An 18,818-nucleotide genomic window follows, 5' to 3' on the forward strand; every position below is an offset into this window, starting at 1 on the left:
ACCTTTGAGATCAGGTAATCTCAGGCTGCTTGTTGTTTATTTATGGTTTCTGTTGGCTTTAATTGGTCTTGAAGATTTTAAAGGGAGGTCATGGTGATATGGACTTTTGATGAAAAGTGGTATGGAACATATAAAAATTATGAAATTATGGAACATATGGAAATTAATTAAACGAAGTGGAGCCCTCTGGCTTGCTTGTTCAGCCCCAGTGATTGGGGGAAGAGAGATTCTGTGATCCAAAAGCCTTTGGCTTAAGAGAACACACGCACACATGCAGTTTCACTCCCGCTGCAAGAAATGCTAAGGCTCTTTAGCTTCTTCACTGTCGAAATGTCCTTGCACTCATGTGCAGGGTCACTCTCCTGCACCCACACTTTTTCTCCCCCCCCTTTTACATTTTAAAAAGATTTTAAACATCTTTATTGAAAGTTCAAAAAGTATGCAATTATATGTGCACTAAACATTGTGAGATGTAAAAGAAAGCAAAAGAGAAACAGAATATAGAAGGGAAGATGTGGGGGGGACCCCAAACTGTATTCTTTACAAGGTTGTTATTGTACTTCACCAGATCTTAACCTATTACAGTATTTGTAAGAATGGCACTGTGGGTTAAACCACAGAGCCTAGGACTTGCCGATCAGAAGGTCGGCGGTTCGAATCGCGTTGCTCAATCCCTGCTCCTGCCAACCTAGCAGTTCCAAAGCACGTCAAAGTGCAAGTAGATAAATAGGTACCACTCAAGTGGGAAGGTAAACGGCGTTTCCGTGCGCTGCTCTGGTTCGCCAGAAGCAGCTTAGTCATGCTGGCCACATGACCCAGAAGCTGTACGCCGGCTCCCTCGGCCAATACAGCGAGGTGAGCGCCACAACCCCAGAGACGGTCATGAGGATATTTTCAAGAGGATATTTTGCTCTGTAAATGTAAGGTTGCTCTGTACTGTTCTGTTGATTGTTTGTTACCTTCTGCCAAAAACCTTTCAATATAGGACAATGAAAGAACAAATGTTTTAGAGAAGCATTATCCCTATTGCATCTCCAACAGTTAGATACCTTAGATAGCCATTTTTTAAACAAATGTATTGGGGTCCAGTGAGGGGCGCGGGTGGCGCTGTGGGTTAAACCACAGAGCCTAGGGCTTGCCGATCAGAAGGTCGGTGGTTCGAATCCCCGTGACGGGGTGAGCTCCTGTTGCTCGGTCCTAGCTCCTGCCAACCTAGCAGTTCGAAAGCACATCAAAGTGCAAGTAGATAAATAGGTACCACTCCAGCGGGAAGGTAAACGGCGTTTCCGTGCGCTGCTCTGGTTTGCCAGAAGCGGCTTAGTCATGCATGTCCCATCCATTCCTCCCTCCCTTCCCGCCCAGGTGTTGACTTGCCAGCCCAGGAAGGCCTGCTGTTTTCCGTCTGCAGCACCTCCCTGGTGACCGCTCTGCTGCAAGAGCCTTTGGAGAGCCACCCTGCCCCAGAACCTCCGTCTCCTGCAGAGATCAGCTGGGCTTCTTCCAGCTTCCGGGCTGCAGAGCAGAGTCGGTGGCAGGAGGAGCACAAGCCACAAGCCCCATCCCGTGGCCACCCACTGCCTTCGTGCGCATGGGTGGAGGAGCCCAGAAGGACTTCCTGCCTGCAGGAGGAAGTTGCTGCGGCAGATTTGCACTTGGCCTCCCTCGGTGGTGTGGAAGGGAAGCTGGAGAGCTCAGCAGAGGGTCTCAAGATGGTGCCCGTCGTGGATGGAGATGAAACCTTGGAAGAGGAGGAGGACGAGGAGGAAGAAGCAGCACCGGCCGTACAGTAAGTTTGTTCCCTTGGGTGTCTCCTGGGGCCTTTCGCCTTGGTTCATCTGCTAGACGCCCACAACATCCTCCTGGTGTGGTTAGAGGCTGGGCCTGGGTAGATGCAACCCAGCAGCAGCCTCCATGTGTGGGGAAGTGTCTCCTTTGCAGAGGCAGCAACTGCCTCACTAGCAGCTTTGAGGAGCCTCAGCTGTCCTCTGCTGCTTCCTCCTTTCCTCCTTCTGCCGGATCCGCCACCCTTATGAAGACTTGACGTTTTCATTTCCCCAAATTTTTTTGATTTGAGTTTCCATTGAAATGAGGCTGTTTTTTAATGTTTTAATGTTGTAATCCTGTTTTTAAGTTGTATTTCAATCAATTTGTTTTTATATCAGGTGTTCGCCACCCTGAGCCTGGTCTTGGCTGGGGAGGGTGGGGTATAAATAAATAAATTATTATTATTATTATTATTATTATGGCTTGTGGCTCTCAGGATCTCTTTCCTTCAGGGCTGCTCCAGCTCTAAAGCCGTGTGGGGCAGGGAAGGGCACCATGTTGCAACACCCATCTGAACAGAAGCATTGCTCCGTACATCCTAGAGGGAGAAGGGCAGTGGGGCAGCCCACCGCTCGCCCACACACAGACCCACAGAGATAGTGTGATACTGCCAGGCAGTATCCACCCCCATCGTTCTGCCCGGACACTGAGGTCCAGCGCCGAGGGCCTTCTGGCGGTTCCCTCACTACGAGAAGCCAAATTACAGGGAACCAGGCAGAGGGTCTTCTCGGTAGTGGTGCCCGCCCTGTGGAACGCCCTCCCACCAGATGTCAAAGAGAAAAATAACTACCAAACTTTTAGAAGACATCTGAAGGCAGCCCTGTTTAGGGAAGCTTTAAATGTTTAATAGGTTATTGTAATATATATATATATATATATATATATATATATATATATATATATATGCTTTCGTAGATTTTCACGGGTACAGGAATGCAGGTTTTGGTGTCCTCGGGTGTCTTCCCGTGTAAAAGTTGGGGTGTCTAGGCGACGTTTCGACGAGGTCTCACTCGTCATCTTCAGGCTGGTGCTTTCGGCTTCTTGTTACTGGAACAGAGCAGGATCTCAGTGTTTGAGTTCCTATAAATACTGTTGAGGGGGTGTGGTGTATAACCTCCAATGTTCTGGGCAGAGAGGAAGTTCCCAGGCTAGTGTGCCTTTTCTTCTTTTGTTCCTTAATTACTTGAGGGATATCTTGAGTGATTTTTTGAGTGATATCCTGAGTACCACTTAGGTGGGTCATTAGGTGTGGATTAGTTGCTAAAGTCTTTGTGTCTTGACCTCTTGAACTTTGTGAAGAGTTTTTCTGAGAAGATGGCTGTACTGCACTTAGTTGTGCTCTGGCTTGGCTTCGTGTATAGGGGCGAGCTGTGGTTTTGTGGCCTGTGTCAGCCAGATCTGTGTAGGGATTGCAGGGGGGTGCAGCATCCGGAGGTGCCACCATGGTTTGGCTACTGGATGGTGTCTGTAATTTATCTGTGGAGAGGGTCTGAGGGTCTACAGACACCATCCAGTAGCCAAACCATGGTGGCACCTCCGGATGCTGCACCCCCCTGCAATCCCTACACAGATCTGGCTGACACAGGCCACAAAACCACAGCTCGCCCCTATACACGAAGCCAAGCCAGAGCACAACTAAGTGCAGTACAGCCATCTTCTCAGAAAAACTCTTCACAAAGTTCAAGAGGTCAAGACACAAAGACTTTAGCAACTAATCCACACCTAATGACCCACCTAAGTGGTACTCAGGATATCACTCAAAAAATCACTCAAGATATCCCTCAAGTAATTAAGGAACAAAAGAAGAAAAGGCACACTAGCCTGGGAACTTCCTCTCTGCCCAGAACATTGGAGGTTATACACCACACCCCCTCAACAGTATTTATAGGAACTCAAACACTGAGATCCTGCTCTGTTCCAGTAACAAGAAGCCGAAAGCACCAGCCTGAAGATGACGAGTGAGACCTCGTCGAAACGTCGCCTAGACACCCCAACTTTTACACGGGAAGACACCCGAGGACACCAAAACCTGCATATATATATATATATATATATAATTTTTATTAATTTTAACATATAAATTATAATGTGTACCACAAAACTTATCACTTATACAATCTTTTTAGACTTCCAGTAGCACCTCTGATGATCCACCGTTTTAACCACTTCTTATGCATTTCTTAACTTTATATTGCCTTTACATCTCTTAACAAATCATCCTCCCCCTTCTCCATTTTTACAATACTTCTAATAATACTCCTCATAAAACTTCTTGCAACCCTACAAACGTCGTCTGTTCTTCACAATTACTTTTCAAATAGTCCGTAAATTTACTCCAGTGTTCCGTGAATTTCTGGTCTCGCCGGTTTCGAATCCTTCCTGTTAGTTTATCTAATTCTGCATAGTCCATTAACTTCATCCTGCATTCTTCAATCGCCGGTAACTCTTCTTGCTTCCATTTCTGGGCCAATAATATTCTTGCTGCTGTTATTGCATATAAAAAGAGCTTACATTCCTTTCTATTTATGTCACTCCCCACAATGCCCAATAAAAATGCTGCTGGTTTCTTTATAAATGTATATTTCAACATTTTTTTCAACTCATTATATATCATCTCCCAGAAGCATTTCACCTTTTTACATTCCCACCACATGTGATAAAATGTTCCCTCTTTTTCTTTACATTTCCAACATTTATTACTGACTTTATACATTTTCGCTAACTTGACTGTCCAGGGTCTTTCAGGGTCTCTTTTATGCCTCCCTGGCTGCACCTCCTTTTAGTTCCAGGGACCTCATTCCCTCAAGACTTCCTGTCAGTTCAGACCAGACCACTTTCAAGGGAGGGGGCACCCCTGGCTTTGGATTGCTGGCAGTCTCTTTTTATTATTATTATTTTTTATTGAATTTTCCATTTTGTGATATTTAGACACATCATCTTTATCCATTTTACTTCTTTAGCTCTTAAGAGCCTGCGGCTTCCCTCCCGCCTCACGGTTTTCAAAGTTAACCTTTATCTCAAAGCATTTATACCTTTTCCAATTTACGTTTCACTCCTTCAAAATATCACATTTTTAAAATAAACCTAAACAGAGAAAGAACAATTTTCTTTTTACAACCTTTTTACAGCCCTGCTAATGTTGTTAATTGCTTACAATGGTCCTTCAAATATTGTATAAATTTACTCCAATCTTTTTGGAATGCTTGATCATGCTGGTTTCGGATTTTTTCCCGTCAGCTTCGCCGATTCCACAAAGTCCACCATCTTCATCTGCCACTCTTCTTTCGTTTGGACTTTTTGTTGCTTCCATTTTTGAGCTAAAAGAATTCTTGCTGCAGTTGTTGCATACATAAAGAGGTTTTTTTTATCTACCTTTGGTATCTCTTCCCCTACTATACCCAGTAAAACGCTTCTGGTTTTTTAATGAAAGTATTTTTATACATTTTCTTTCAACTCATTATATATTTTTCCCCTAAATTGATTTTTGAATTCTGAATTTATTGTTATTCAATTTTTATACTGTATGCTGTTTTTTGTTGCATCAATTAAGTGTTTTAATTTGTTGTTAGCCGCCCTGAGCCTGGTTTTCTGAACCGGGAAGGGCGGGGCATAAATAAAAAAATATTTATTTATTATTTTATATCATTTCCCAGTAAGCTTTTAAAGGTAAAGGTAAAGGTACCCCTGCCCGTACGGGCCAGTCTTGACAGACTCTGGGGTTGTGCGCCCATCTCACTTAAGAGGCCAGGGGCCAGCGCTGTCCGGAGACACTTCCGGGTCACGTGGCCAGCGTGACATCGCTGCTCTGGTGAGCCAGAGCCGCACACGGAAACACCGTTTACCTTCCCGCTGGTAAGCGGTCCCTATTTATCTACTTGCACCCGGAGGTGCTTTCGAACTGCTAGGTTGGCAGGCGCTGGGACCGAGCAGCGGGAGCGCACCCCACCGCAGGGATTCGAACCGCGACCTTTCGATCGGCAAGTCCTAGGCACTGAGGCTTTAACCCACAGCGCCACCTGCGTTTTACCTCCTTACAAATCCACCACATGTGATAGAAACTACCTTCCTTTTCTTTACATTTCCAACACTCCTTAGCTCTTGTCCTATACATTTACCGCATGCAGTGCATTAAAAGAAAATGTTACGAAAATGATGTATAGATGGATTGCTGGCAGTCCCAGCCTGAAAGCACCGGGGGCATCACCCTAGACTGGACCATGTGAATTGGCCACTACTCAGCCACAGAGACAAGGGGCAGCAGCTTCGGTGTTTTCCCATGGGACGCGGCCGCTAGCCCTTCCCATGAAAGCTCCCTGCTTTGCAACTGGCCTCTCGCTTTCCTTTCTTTTTTTTCCTTTTTAAAATTTTATTATTTCAAAACCAAAAAAATATACAAACATCAAATTCAAAATCCATATTCATTTTCTAACATAAGCCTATTACATAGATTACCTAAATTAAAATATATCTAATTGCTCTAGGCTTCCCTTTGCTATATGTAAACACAATGCAATTAACAAATTATATTATAAATGATGTTGTTGTTGTTGTTTAGTCGTGTCCGACTCTTCGTGGCCCCATGGACCAGAGCAGGCCAGGCACTCCTGTCTTCCACTGCCTCCTGCAGTTTGGTCAAACTCGTGCTGGTAGCTTCGAGAACACTGCCAATCATTTCGTCCTCTGTCGTCCCCTTCTCCTTGTGCCCTCCATCTTTCCCAACATCAGGGTCTTTTCCAGGGAGTCTTCTCTTCTCATGAGGTGGCCAAAGTCTTGGAGCCTCAGCTTCAAGATCTGTCCTTCCAGTGAGCACTCAGGGCTGATTTCCTTCAGAATGGAGAGGTTTGATCTTCTTGCAGTCCATGGGACTCTCAAGAGTCTCCTCCAGCACCATAATTCAAAAGCATCCATTCTTCGGCGATCAGCCTTCTTTAAGGTCCAGCTCTCACTTCCATACATCATAGCTTTGACTATAAGGACCTTTGTTGGCAAGGTGATGTCTCTGCTTTTTAAGATGCTGACTAGGTTTGTCATTGCTTTTCTCCCAAAAAGCAGGCGTCTTTTAATTTCGTGCCTGCTGCCAGGTTTCCATATACCCCCCACTCCCCTTCACCCATGTGTGATCTCAATATTTCACTTCTTCCATCTTGTTGTGTGTTGCTATAATCGCTTTCCTTTCTTGCAGCCGCCCTGAAGAGCCACCCTCTGGGAATGGCACCAATTCAGGGGAGGAGACGCCACCCGCCAAGGAGCAGGCAGAGCCCAACGGCATCCTCCACGCCAACGGCAGTGCCCCCCCTGCGGACCAGGCTGCCGCGACGAGGCTGGCAACACGGCTCTACCACCTGGACGGCTTCAAGAGGTCGCAGGTGGCCTCTTTTCTCCGGAAGAAGTAAGGGGGTCTTGGGTCAGGAACAGAGGCAGGGGCTTCTCTCCCGGTTGGAATGGTGTGACTCAGATCACCTTCCTGCCCAGCTGGCTTATTTCGGCTCAGTTCCCTTTTTCTTTTGTGAGGTGTTCACAAAGGAAAGGAAGGATTGAACTCTGATTAATAAAAATACACCCAGAGGCTTGAACCAGCAAGACTCTGGCAAGGGTGCGTATAATAATCTCTGTCCCTCCACCCCTCGGCCCAGGTCGTTTTATTCACAAAAGAACTTTTACAGAGTGTTCGTAAGAACCAATCAGATTTCTTCTGAGCATTTCAACAAACCCCACGTGGGGACAAAGTTAAACTACAAACACTAGTTAGGCATGCATACTTTTGGGTAAACGAATGAAAACTATAAAGGAGCGCACTCAGCAACCCCAGAGGTCATAAACAATCAGTACACATGATAAGAAGGATGGCCAGGAGGACAGCAATCATGATCACCTTTATGTGAAACCTGTTTCCTGGCCCTAAGATTAACATCCTAAGATGAACATATCAGAAAAGCTACATCAAAGAAACTGCCCACTGTCTTTGATGACCCAGGACGCCTGCCTGTCTAAGTGGGTACCTGACTTGTGAAGAAAGAGAAATGGAACAGGGATGCAGAGGTGTGGATTGATCAAGAATCATATCAAAATAGTTTAAACCCAGTCAACGCAATGCTTTCATTGCTGACACAGATGGCTTACCCTATATTTGTTATAATTCCTCATATCAGTCCCACCTGATCACTACACTTTTGCTCTCCTAGCTAGACACGGCTGCGGCCTCTTGGGGCACGTGGTTAACCTGTGGAACTCACTCCCACAGGAGGCAGGCTTGGGCCAGCAACTTGGATGGCATTAAACGAGCACCGGGCAAATTCACGGAGGAGGAGAGGGATATTGAGGGTTGCTAGCTAGCCTCTGCCTCCACAGCCGGAGGCAAAAATGCTTCTGAATGCCTCCTGCTGGGAACCACAGGAGGGGAGAGATGCTCTTGTACTTGAATCCTGATTCTGAGCTTCTCACGGGCACCTGGTTGGCCACATTGAGAACAGGATGCTGGGCCTGATCCTCCTTGGCCTGATCCAGCAAGCTCTTCTTAGTATGTTCTTATGCTCTTGCAATGAGCCAGAGGGCAGGAACTTTAAACAAGCCAGGCCTTCCTGATGGCACCCTCTCTGGGCTGTAAAGTCATCCTGACACTGGAGTGGATTTGCATGGGCAAATGATGGCCAGTAGCTCCCTGGTGCCTGGGGTAGCAGAAGGGCAGATACAGTGGTCCCTCAGGTTACAGACACTTCAGGTTACAAGATGCTTCAGGTTACAGACACTTCAGGTTACAGACTCTGCTAACCCAGAAATACAGTGGTACCTCTGGTTACATACTTAATTCGTTCCGGAGGTCTGTTCTTAACCTGAGGTACCACTTTAGCTAATGGGGCCTCCCGCTGCCACCACGCATTTCTGTTCTCATCCTGAAGCAAAGTTCTTAACCCGAGGTACTATTTCTGGGTTAGCGGAGTCTGTAACCTGAAGCGTATGTAACCTGAAGCGTATGTAACCCGAGGTACCACTGTAGTACCTCAGGTTAAGAACTTTGCTTCAGAATGAGAACAGAAATTGTGCTCTAGCGGCACGGCAGCAGCAGGAGGCCCCATTAGCTAAAGTGTTACCTCAGGTTAAGAACAGTTTCAGGTTAAGAACGGACCTCCAGAATGAATTAAGTTCTTCTTTATTTAAAATAATATTTATTAACAGTTTAAAGATTACAAAAAGAAGAAAAATAAATTAAACAAGACAATACGATACATTACAAAAACAAAAACACTACATAAAACATTGAATTAACAAAACAAAACAATTAAAAACACATCCAATAATTTCAGTATCTTATCTTTCATTCACTTGTTTCAGTGACCTCATCACACCTCCCTTTTCGTATTCCACTTCAGTTAACTGTTTCAGCAATTCCTTTCCATCTTCCTTAGTTTTCTGTCCTGTAATTTATCTTAACCTATTCTAACCTTATTTTTCCCTTTAATGCATTAACAATCTATTTGTACTTAATTCCTTATAACATTTCTGCTAAAGCCATATAACTTCATTCCAACATTTTTCTAACATTCACAGAACGAATTAAGTTCTTAACCCGAGGTACCACTGTACCTGCTACCTGATGCAACCCCTTCACTGTTCCTAGAAGTGCAGGAAAGGGGCTGCCCCCTTTTTGCACCTGGCCAGGCTTGTGGGAGGAATACGAGGGCTGGGCTGAGGAGCCCATGGGGAGAACTGGGAGTCCCTCTACAGGCTGGGGGGGGGGCAGGAGCTGATCCTGGAGAAACCAGGGTGGTGGTATGTGAGTTCCCCATAAGGCTGCTCCCCGATTCCTTTGGGGGGTCCTGAGCTTCTCCTATGTCTTTGTCCACAGCAACGATTTTAGCCGGCTGGTGAGAGAAGCTTACCTCTCTTTCTTCCAATTCAGCGGACAGACTCTGGACCAAGCCCTGAGGTGACGCTCCTTACTGTGGGGTCGTGTGTGTTTTTCTACCTTGCTCTTGAATGGGAAGGCGGGTGGCCGTGTCCCCCACCCTGGGAAGTACGCTAAACCAGAGTAGGAGGAGGTCTTGGCCTCCCAGGGAACAGCCCAGCGGGAGAGGCAGGGAGCTGGCCTAGGTTTCTACACACTTTGGATCAGCCTCAAACGGGCCCCATTTCAGGTTACAACCAGAAACTTACATTGTATTGTATTAATGAGGGAAAAGAGAGAGCAGTAATTTTTAAAATATAGCATCCAAGTAAAGCAGAGAGGAAGCTTTGTGGGAGGGGGGTGGAATTCCTGTTTTGGCTCTTCTAGGAGGGCAGAAAGGGACACGGGTGGCGCTGTGGGTTAAACCACAGAGCCTAGAACTTGCCGATAAGAAGGTCGGCGGTTTGAATCCCGGCGACGGGGTGAGCTCCCGTTGCTCGGTCCCTGCTCCTGCCAACCTAGCAGTTCAAAAGCACGTCAAAGTGCAAGTAGATAAATAGGTACCACTCCGGCGGGAAGGTAAACAGTGATTTCCATGCAATTCTCTGGTTCGCCAAAAGCGGCTTAGTCATGCTGGCCACATGACCCGGAAGCTGTACGCCGGCTCCCTCGATGAATAAAGCGAGATGAGTCAGGGGTCCCTCTACCTTTACATTTAGGAGAGCAGAAACAGGCCTCACCCAGCAGGGGTCCTTGATAATTTGAGGGAGGAGAGGGGAGAGAGAGCAGGATTCTGGCTGAAGGTCCTGCTGACATGGGCAAGGAATTGGGCAGGTGAGGCATAATCCTGTCTCCCCTACTGTCCCTGGACCATTGCCACCTGTGTGTGCTGAGCTCCACCCTTGGGAATGATGCAGAAGCTGTTGGGAGGTCCCAAATTCCTTCCAGCTTCGTGGAGTGATGTAGTTGGCACTGGGAGCCGGCGGAGGAGGGCAGTTGCCTCAGGGCTGCCTCTCCTCATGCACTTCTCTCTCTCCTCTTTGCAGGTCCTTCCTGAAGGCGTTTGTGCTCACCGGGGAGACTCAGGAGCGGGAGCGGATCCTGCGGCATTTCTCCGAGCGCTATCACAGCTGCAATCCCGATGTCTATTTCAGCGCAGGTAAGGCAGCCAGCAAGGTCAGCTCTTCACCTGCAGCCCCGGACAGGGCTTAAATGAAGTAGGGAGGGATCCCTCCTCTCATGCAGTTGGGCATCAGTGTGCAAACGGTCCCAGGTGGCCCATGTGTATCCTGAACTACGCAGGATCCTTTCCACTTGGAAGGTTTAGTGGCTTTAAAATAAATTTTATTCACCTTTAGCTTTAATGTTTACCGTATTTTTCGCTCTATAAGACACACCTTTTCCCTCCTAAAAAGTAAGGGGAAATGTGTGTGCATCTTATGGAGCGAATGCAGTGATGGGCTGCCCTTCTCCCTCCTCGGGGAAAAGACTGCAAGTGCCGCACACACGCTCCACGAGGCTCGTGAAAGGGAGCTCTGAGCAGATCCTGGGATGCATACAGGCTATGCTCAGCACTCCCTTTAAAAATACTTTTTTTCTTGCATTCCCCCTCTAAAAGCTAGGTGCGTCTTATGGAGCGAAAAATACAGTATTGTCACAAATAAGTCATTACAGGATTCTCTGAATTCCTGAACTTTCCTCCGCCCCTATGTGGTTTCCACAGTTATTATTTTCCAACTGCATCATATAATGTTCTCCATATTTTCTTAATGCTCAATTCTCACCATAGTTCTCATTACATTGCAAGTGTTTTTTTTTAGAATCCCTCCGATGTTTTTAATTGTTTACAGTGTTCTTTTAAGTAACTTATAACTTTCCCACATTCTTTATTGAAATTTTTATCCTCTTGATCTCTGATCTTCCCTTTCATTTTTGCCACTTCGGCATAGTCCATCATCTTTGTCAGCTATTCTTCTTTCGTAGGTACTTTATGTTCCTTCCATCTTTGGGCTAATAACATTCGTGCAGCTGTCGTAGCATACATAAGCAATCTTTTCTGCTCCTTTAGTATTTCTGGACCTAGAATTCCTAATAAAAAAGCTTTCACAAAGTTATTATTATTATTATTTTAAATCAACTCATTATAAATCATTTCCCAACATGCTTTTGTCATCTTGCACGTCCACCACATATGGTAGAATGTGCTGGAAGGTTTTGTGGCTTTTGCTTTCGACGTCACCGCCGACAAGCCTACACACTTTGGGGTTGAAGGCACCGTGATTTCTCTGGAGGGTGTGAGCTGTCCTCTTGCTTCTGTAGCAAGGTCACATCTGGGCAGAGGTGTGTGTGTGTGTGTGAGAGAGAGAGAGAGAGAGAGAGAGAGAACAGCTATCCCTCCCTGCCCCCCCGCTCCTGCCCCTTGTCAAAACATCATCATCATCATTTTATTAGTATACCGCCTTTCCATAGTTAACACAACATGACAAGATTTATATAATTGCCAACGTAACAAAAGTCATAAACAATAAATAAAACACATCCAAAAGTACACAACCAAATGGGAAACGATTTCCACATAAATCATAAAATCTAAAACTGAGTGTGGCGATCACACAGGGTCCCCAGACGTTTAACGGTCTATTGATCCCTGTGCCACCACTGTGCTCCCTTCCCCGCTGCCATCAACCCGTTACTCTCGGGTAAAACACTGAGTCCAGACAGTTGTTAAAATTGTACCAAATAAACAAGTTTATTTTATAAGCATTAATAAGTTTATGGTTTCTCAGATAATATTCCTGTCAGTAGCTTAACTTTAGTTTCTTTACCGGCCTATACCTTCCTAATACCTTCTGACTCTCAATTGTTTGACTGACTCCTCTTAACAAATTCTCTCCATCTCTCACATCAGACTAGCCCAACCCACAGACTTATCCTCTCTGTCTCTTCTAACTCCAGACTGACTTCTCAACCACCCTAACTCTAACTCTTAACTCCTCCCCTTGGGTTCCCATTGGTTAGTCATTTTATAATTAGTTAACCCTTTCCTTATGAACCCAGTATGATGTCATACACCTAGGAGGGAAAACGCCTCACTGAGAATATAGCATAAGTATCAGTTACAATTTAAAATGACATAGATAAAAAACAAAAGCAATTTAAAAAACAAAAACGGAGCCCTCTCTGCCCAGATGGAAGGAGGCCAGGCAATGTCCTTCAGGCCCTCAGCAGCAGGTGAGTCCCTCTCTGGGCAGCAGCAAACAGCCACAGTCCTTAAAGAGCCCTCCAGGCACACAGAAGGATGACATCATGGTGCATTTTCAGTTATGGTGGGCATAGAAGGAGCAAGTCTCTTGTGATGTATGTCTTACCCAGCAAAAAAATGAGCTTTGCAGGAAAAAAAGAGAGTTTGGATTTGATACCCCACTTTATTACTACCCCAAGGAGTCTCAAAGCTGCTAACAATCTCCTTTCCCTTCCTCCCCCACAACAAACACTCTGTGAGGTGAGTGGGGCTGAGAGACTTCAGAGAAGTGTAACTGGCCCAAGGTCACCCAGCAGCTGCATGTGGAGGAGCAGGGAAGCGAACCCGGTTCACCAGATCACGAGTCTACCACTCTTAACCCCTACACCATGCTGGCTCTCTAAGCCAAGCAAAGGGTAGTCCTCACAGCTGCGGGCTTCTTCTTCCCGCGTAGCTAAGAGACCTGCCCTTCAGCCCACCCAGCTCACAGGTCCTCCCCAAACTGCACTGCACCTCTCAGGACATCGCTTCCTGCCCTCCCAATTAACCTGAGTTCGAAAGTTCTGGGTTGGCCAGAAGGACAAGGTGGGTGGGGTGGGGTCAGGAGCTGTGCCCCCTCTTGCCTTCCCGGGCAGTTGGGCCTGCCCAGTTTGCATGTCTTTAGGGGGTCTCAGAACCTGGGTCTGCTGGCTGCAGACTTTAATAGGGGATTGAAAATGTCCAGGCCCAAAAGAGGTTCTGCTGCACCTCTAATCCGGCCTGGGACATTGTGCTCCTGTTAAGAGCAGGAACTGCAGGCAGGAAGATTTGTTTTCATTCCTTGAGCTCCAGCCCAAGGCTCCTTGCCCTGGTCCTAAGCCCCTTTTCTGAGTAAGGGGGTTTGCTGGTGTTCTGGGAGCCTGGGTCCTGGGTCCTTTGAGCCTGTGGGCCTCTCCTGACCTTCTCCTCGGTCTCCTCCCTCCCTCTGCAGATGCTGTTCACACCCTCACCTGTGCCATCATGCTCCTCAACACTGACCTGCACGGGCAGGTAAGACCATGGGGGATGGGGGAGTGGCTTTTGTATGCAGGGGGCCTAATGGAAAGAGGGCTTGCCTCCCACCTTGGGTCTAACTGTGCGTGTAGGGAAGGGAAACGGGAGGGGGGGCTTTGGGGGAAGCACAATCTGGACGTTGTGTTACCTTTGGCCTGATGTGCACCTTTTCTCCCTTCCCTGCTTGTGGCACGCAGAATATCGGGCGGAGCATGACCTGCCAGGCTTTCCTCACCAATCTCGATGGGCTGAACGATGGTGGCACGAACTTCCCAAAAGAACAGCTGAAGGTACAAAGGAGAGGGAGCCTGTTCCCCTCGTCCTTGGGGGGGGGGAGTCTGGGGGCTTAGCTTTGTTGGGCAGTGTCAGGGAACTGCCATCAGCTCAGAGGCGAGAGATGGAAGGGCAGTTGTGGTATAGGGAGCCTCTGAAAATCTTGCAAAGCAGTTCCTCTTCCGGCAAGTAGGGAAGCCCCAAATCCAGTGGAGAAAAGGTGCAGGGACCAGGGGATGCTAGCGAGAGCCTCAACCCTGAGGCTGAGCAAACCAGAGAGGCGGGAAGTATGCCCCTGCCAGCGCTCAGGGAGGGGCGGAAAAGGCTGGGGGTGACGCGACTTTTATGCTGGGGGAGGTACAAAAACCGACCGCTCCCAGATTCTGCTAGCGATTGAGCCAGACATGAACTTAGGACGCTCTTCACTGCAAATAGTTTGCACCAAGAATAAAGCCTGGAAAAGACAGGTCGGAGTCCTGCCTGGTTACTCTCGAGGAACCGCCACACCCTGTGACAGACAGCCTTACTTAGGCCTTCTTTGTACAGAGGTGGGCAGCCTTCTGCCACTTAAGGTGCCAGCCAGGGGGACGACGGGCAGCTGTCCGCTTGGAAATTCCCCCATACAAAAAAATTGTCTCTGTGTTGGGAACTTGGGACACAGAAGGGGAGACGCTCCTGGGTTCACGTTCTCCTGGACGACGGGCCAGACCTTTTTAAGACGTGGAAATGTCTTTTCAAGCGTTCTGTCTCGCCCAGCCGAAAGCGTGACTCTGAGCACCTCTGGCATCTTGCTTTGTTTGAGCTTCTTGTCCCCAAGGGATCAGGTGCTCGGTTTGGGAGGGGGAGGGGAAATCCTGACAGACTTGCTCTGCCAGACTCCTTTGACTCCTCGGGGGTGTGGCGGGTCCTGGGGGGACAAGTGGCAGGGTGGGGCCTGGATATGAAGAGGGAAACATAGACTGATGGTTCTCTTTTGCGCTTTCTCTCTCTCTAGGAGCTATATCATTCCATCCGCCAAGAGAAATTAGAATGGGCTGCGTAAGTAAAGATGGTGGCAACGACGTTGGGGGGTGGGTGGGTGTCAGAATTTCTGAGTGGACAGAAGATAGGCCCATGGCTGCTCCTGCATGGAGCCCTCCAGCCCCAAATGCCCTGGGGGCAGAGAGAGAGAGAGAATTGAGGGGCCACAAACTGACTGGGAAATAATCTTCAGCCAGTCTGCTCCGAAAGGTGTCTCACAGCCAGGACTTCAGGTGAAGGACGGAGGCTGAGGCTGGGGGCAGCTGCCTTTGCGGTTTCTCCCACCATGGGGACCATAAAATTGTGGGAATGTTGTGGATAGAAGGAGAGGATATATTGATTAATATTATCCTTCCTCGCTCACGCAAGTGAGTCAGTTGTAGAGTACATTCCCCAGTATATAGCAGGAAGCTAGTTGATAGATTCATTTGAATCTCTTGAGTTAAGCAGTCCTGTCTGGCTTGTCCAGATTGGGTTTGATCCTGGTGAATTCCTCTTTTATCCCTCTTAAAAAGAGTAAAGACACAACAGTCTTCTTTTAAAAGTAATGATAAGACGTATACTTACATTCAATTCACAGTAGGTTCCCTACTGGGACGCGGGTGGCGCTGTGGCCTTGTCAGTTTGCATTTCTTAGTACAGAAAGTATTGATCTGTTGTGTAGAGCTCTTTCCTGTTCTACTTAAATCAATAGGGTTCTGGAAGGTTTCTTTCTATGTGAAAGGAACAGGAAGAAGGTTCTTGTTTGGGTTATTCCTTCCGAGAAGCTGAGAACAGCTGGTTTAAACTATTCTGTTATCTTTCTGTCATGGTCATGCTGACTATAATAGTAAGGCCAGAAGGAGCCACAGCTTACTTTCTCTTTCTACCTCTTAGTTCTGGTGTGGTGTTCTGTTCTGTGTGCTATAGTGTTAACAACAACAACAACAATAAATTTTATTTATATCCCACCCTCCCCAGCCGAAGCCGGGCTCAGGGCGGCTAACAATAATAAAACAGTACAACAGTACAACACAACACTCTAAAATCATTCATTATAAAATTAATTCAAAACAAACCACTGGCAACCACGTATTGGATTTGTGGCCATTATGCTCATTTGCCTTCAGTAGCAGTAAAGTTCTGCTGGATGAGATACAATTGCCTCTGGTCTGTTTTTGGGAACTCCGAAATGTGTTTAAGTCGTCCTCCTCCACAGATGAGAGATGCCTTTCCCCTCTGCTGCTCCATCTCCAATGTTGACATCAGATTCAGCTTCCAGTTGGATCAGCTTCTGTTTGTGGGAGGGGAGGGGAGGGCAGCCCAATGCCTTGGGGGGGGTCACCCTTAGCAGTCATGTCAGCTTTCAGAAAAGGAGGAGTTTACTGCAGTGGCTGATTCAGGAGCTGTTGCTCACCCTGTCCTCTGTGCCCCCGAAAGGCCTTTTCAGACAGACCCTCACGAAGCCTCTTTCTCCTTCTGTCCGGTGCAGGGATGATGATGAGGAGGAGAAGTCGCTCAGCGCCGCGCTTCTCTCACCCTCAGCATCCGGCCAGAAGAAAGCCAACCCTTTCCTGACTCTTTCGCACGACCCCGAGGCGAAAACCTACCGGCAGGGCCTACTGGCGCGCAAGGTCCACGCGGAGGCCGATGGCAAGAAGAGTGAGTCCTGGGCCAGGGGGCACGCAGCCCACAGGGACCTGGGCCTTCAAGAGATATCAGCTGTCTCACATGTATGCCAGGCCTGTGGGCAAGCCGGGTGGGAGTGGGCAGTGGTTGGGGCACTCTTGTGCCACAGGGGTCCTAAGCAACCTTCAGTCCTATGGGGACATCAGCCCCTCCTGGGCAGCCCTGGAGCACCAAGGTGCAGGCGGCGGACCCAACTTGACCGCTCCCCATCTCACTCTTTTGCAGCACCCTGGGGCAAGAGAGGCTGGAAGATGTTTCATACGGTGTTGAAAGGGATGATCCTCTACTTCTCCAAGGTAACCAGGAGCAGGCCAGACCACCACGGAAACCAAAGGACTTGCGCTCCTAGGCCACCCTCCCTGCGGGAAACCAGGGCTGTGCTGCACCCCAGCAGAGCCAATAGAGCAATTCTGCGCTGCCTCCCCAGCTGGTTTTGCAGTGCTTGGCCCTTCTCTCTCTTCTGTCTCCTTTACTTTCCACCCACCCTTTCTGCTGACCCCTGGAGTCTCACAGTTGCAGGTAGAGAGCCCTGCTTTGCATGCAGAAAGTCCCAGGTTCAGTTCCATACGGCTGGGCTGGGAATGCCCTCCACCTCCACCATGAGAGCCAGTGTGGTGTAGTGGTTAAGAGCAGTAGTCTCGTAATCTGGGGAACCGGGTTCGCGTCCCTGCTCCTCCACATGCAGCTGCTGGGTGACCTTGGGCCAGTCACACTTCTCTGAAGTTGCTCAGCCCCACTCACCTCACGGAGGGTTTGTTGTGGGGGAGGAAGGGAAAGGAGAATGTTAGCCGCTTTGAGACTCCTTAAAGGGAGTGAAAGGCGGGATATCAAATCCAAACTCTTCTTCTTCTTCACCTGAGACCCTGGAGAGCTTCTGCTCATCTGGGTTAGGGCGTCCTGAGCTTAGAAGGACCATTGTGTGTCTCTTTAACCATGGGCTTCTTCCCAGGCCGGCTGAGTGGGACCCTCTGCCCTGACTGCCGGCTCAGTTCCACCCAGGACCCTGCATGTGGCTCTGTGCATTTTATCCTGGGTCTGGCCTCCTGCCCGCCTAGCCTGGCTGGCCTCGGGCGCCTCTCAGCTCATCTACCTGGGGTTAGCGCTGCAGGCAAAATCTGTGCTCTGCCCCCGCACCCCCAATTCAGCTTGCCCCTGCTGTTCTCGCAGGATGAGAGCCGGCCAGACGCCTCTGCCTCAGAGGAGCCCATCGGGGTTCACCACGCCCTGGCCGAGAAGGCCAGCAAGTACACCAAGCGGCCTCACGTCTTCCGGCTGCAGACGGCCGACTGGCGCATCTTCCTCTTCCAAGCCCCGTGAGTATTTGCAGACCTCTGTTGCGGGCAGCAACAGAATTTCTTTTTGACTTCCTCTGAGGCAGAAGCACACCTGTCATGGATGGATCCAAAGGAGGTAGCCTCCCCAAGCCACTGCCGCTTCCTCCTTACCTGAGTGATTCGTAAGTTTCACAGATCCCTCCCAAAAAGCAACAATGGCTGGCTTTGGGCAGGTAGCAGTAAATCCCTTTCGGAAAGACGGAGTCACTTCAGTTCTTGTGGTATTAGCGATGCAGCAGCAACATTCTTCATCAGCAAGCGTTGAACAAACAGTTTTAGTTTTTTAAGGGTGTATTCAAAACGGAGAAACAGGCTTTGGTTTCTGGCGTGCCTCAAAATCTGTCCCTGTCACTTAACGTTGTCCATTAAAATGCTGACTATAGTCTTTGTCGGCAGTCCTGGGGAGTCGTGTTTTCTGCTGTTCCCGTTTAACTGGGTGAAGAGGCCCGACAGTAAACAAATTCTTGCAGGAGGAGGAGAGGTATGGGACCCAATCCTGCTCGGCTGAAGCCCAGATCTGCCTGCTGGGATGTGATGGCTCTTG

General features: G+C 48.3%; 1 protein-coding gene across 3 annotated transcripts in view; it reads left to right on the plus strand.

Moving 5' to 3' along the window:
• Nucleotides 1-18,818, plus strand: part of LOC309376543 (uncharacterized protein) — a 29,586-nt gene that overhangs the window by 5,686 nt on the left and 5,082 nt on the right. For all 3 annotated transcript variants that reach the window (XM_081922962.1, XM_081922961.1, XM_081922960.1), the window contains exons 4-13: nt 1,363-1,786; nt 7,007-7,213; nt 9,668-9,748; nt 10,753-10,865; nt 13,918-13,976; nt 14,177-14,269; nt 15,247-15,290; nt 16,744-16,913; nt 17,166-17,236; nt 18,108-18,253. In XM_081922962.1, coding sequence (XP_081779088.1) covers nt 1,363-1,786; nt 7,007-7,213; nt 9,668-9,748; nt 10,753-10,865; nt 13,918-13,976; nt 14,177-14,269; nt 15,247-15,290; nt 16,744-16,913; nt 17,166-17,236; nt 18,108-18,253 — 1,408 coding nt within the window. The remainder of the gene's footprint in view (nt 1-1,362; nt 1,787-7,006; nt 7,214-9,667; nt 9,749-10,752; nt 10,866-13,917; nt 13,977-14,176; nt 14,270-15,246; nt 15,291-16,743; nt 16,914-17,165; nt 17,237-18,107; nt 18,254-18,818) is intronic.

The sequence above is a fragment of the Podarcis melisellensis genome, assembly GCF_964234715.1.
Source record: "Podarcis melisellensis genome assembly, chromosome: 8".
NCBI lineage: Eukaryota > Metazoa > Chordata > Lepidosauria > Squamata > Lacertidae > Podarcis > Podarcis melisellensis.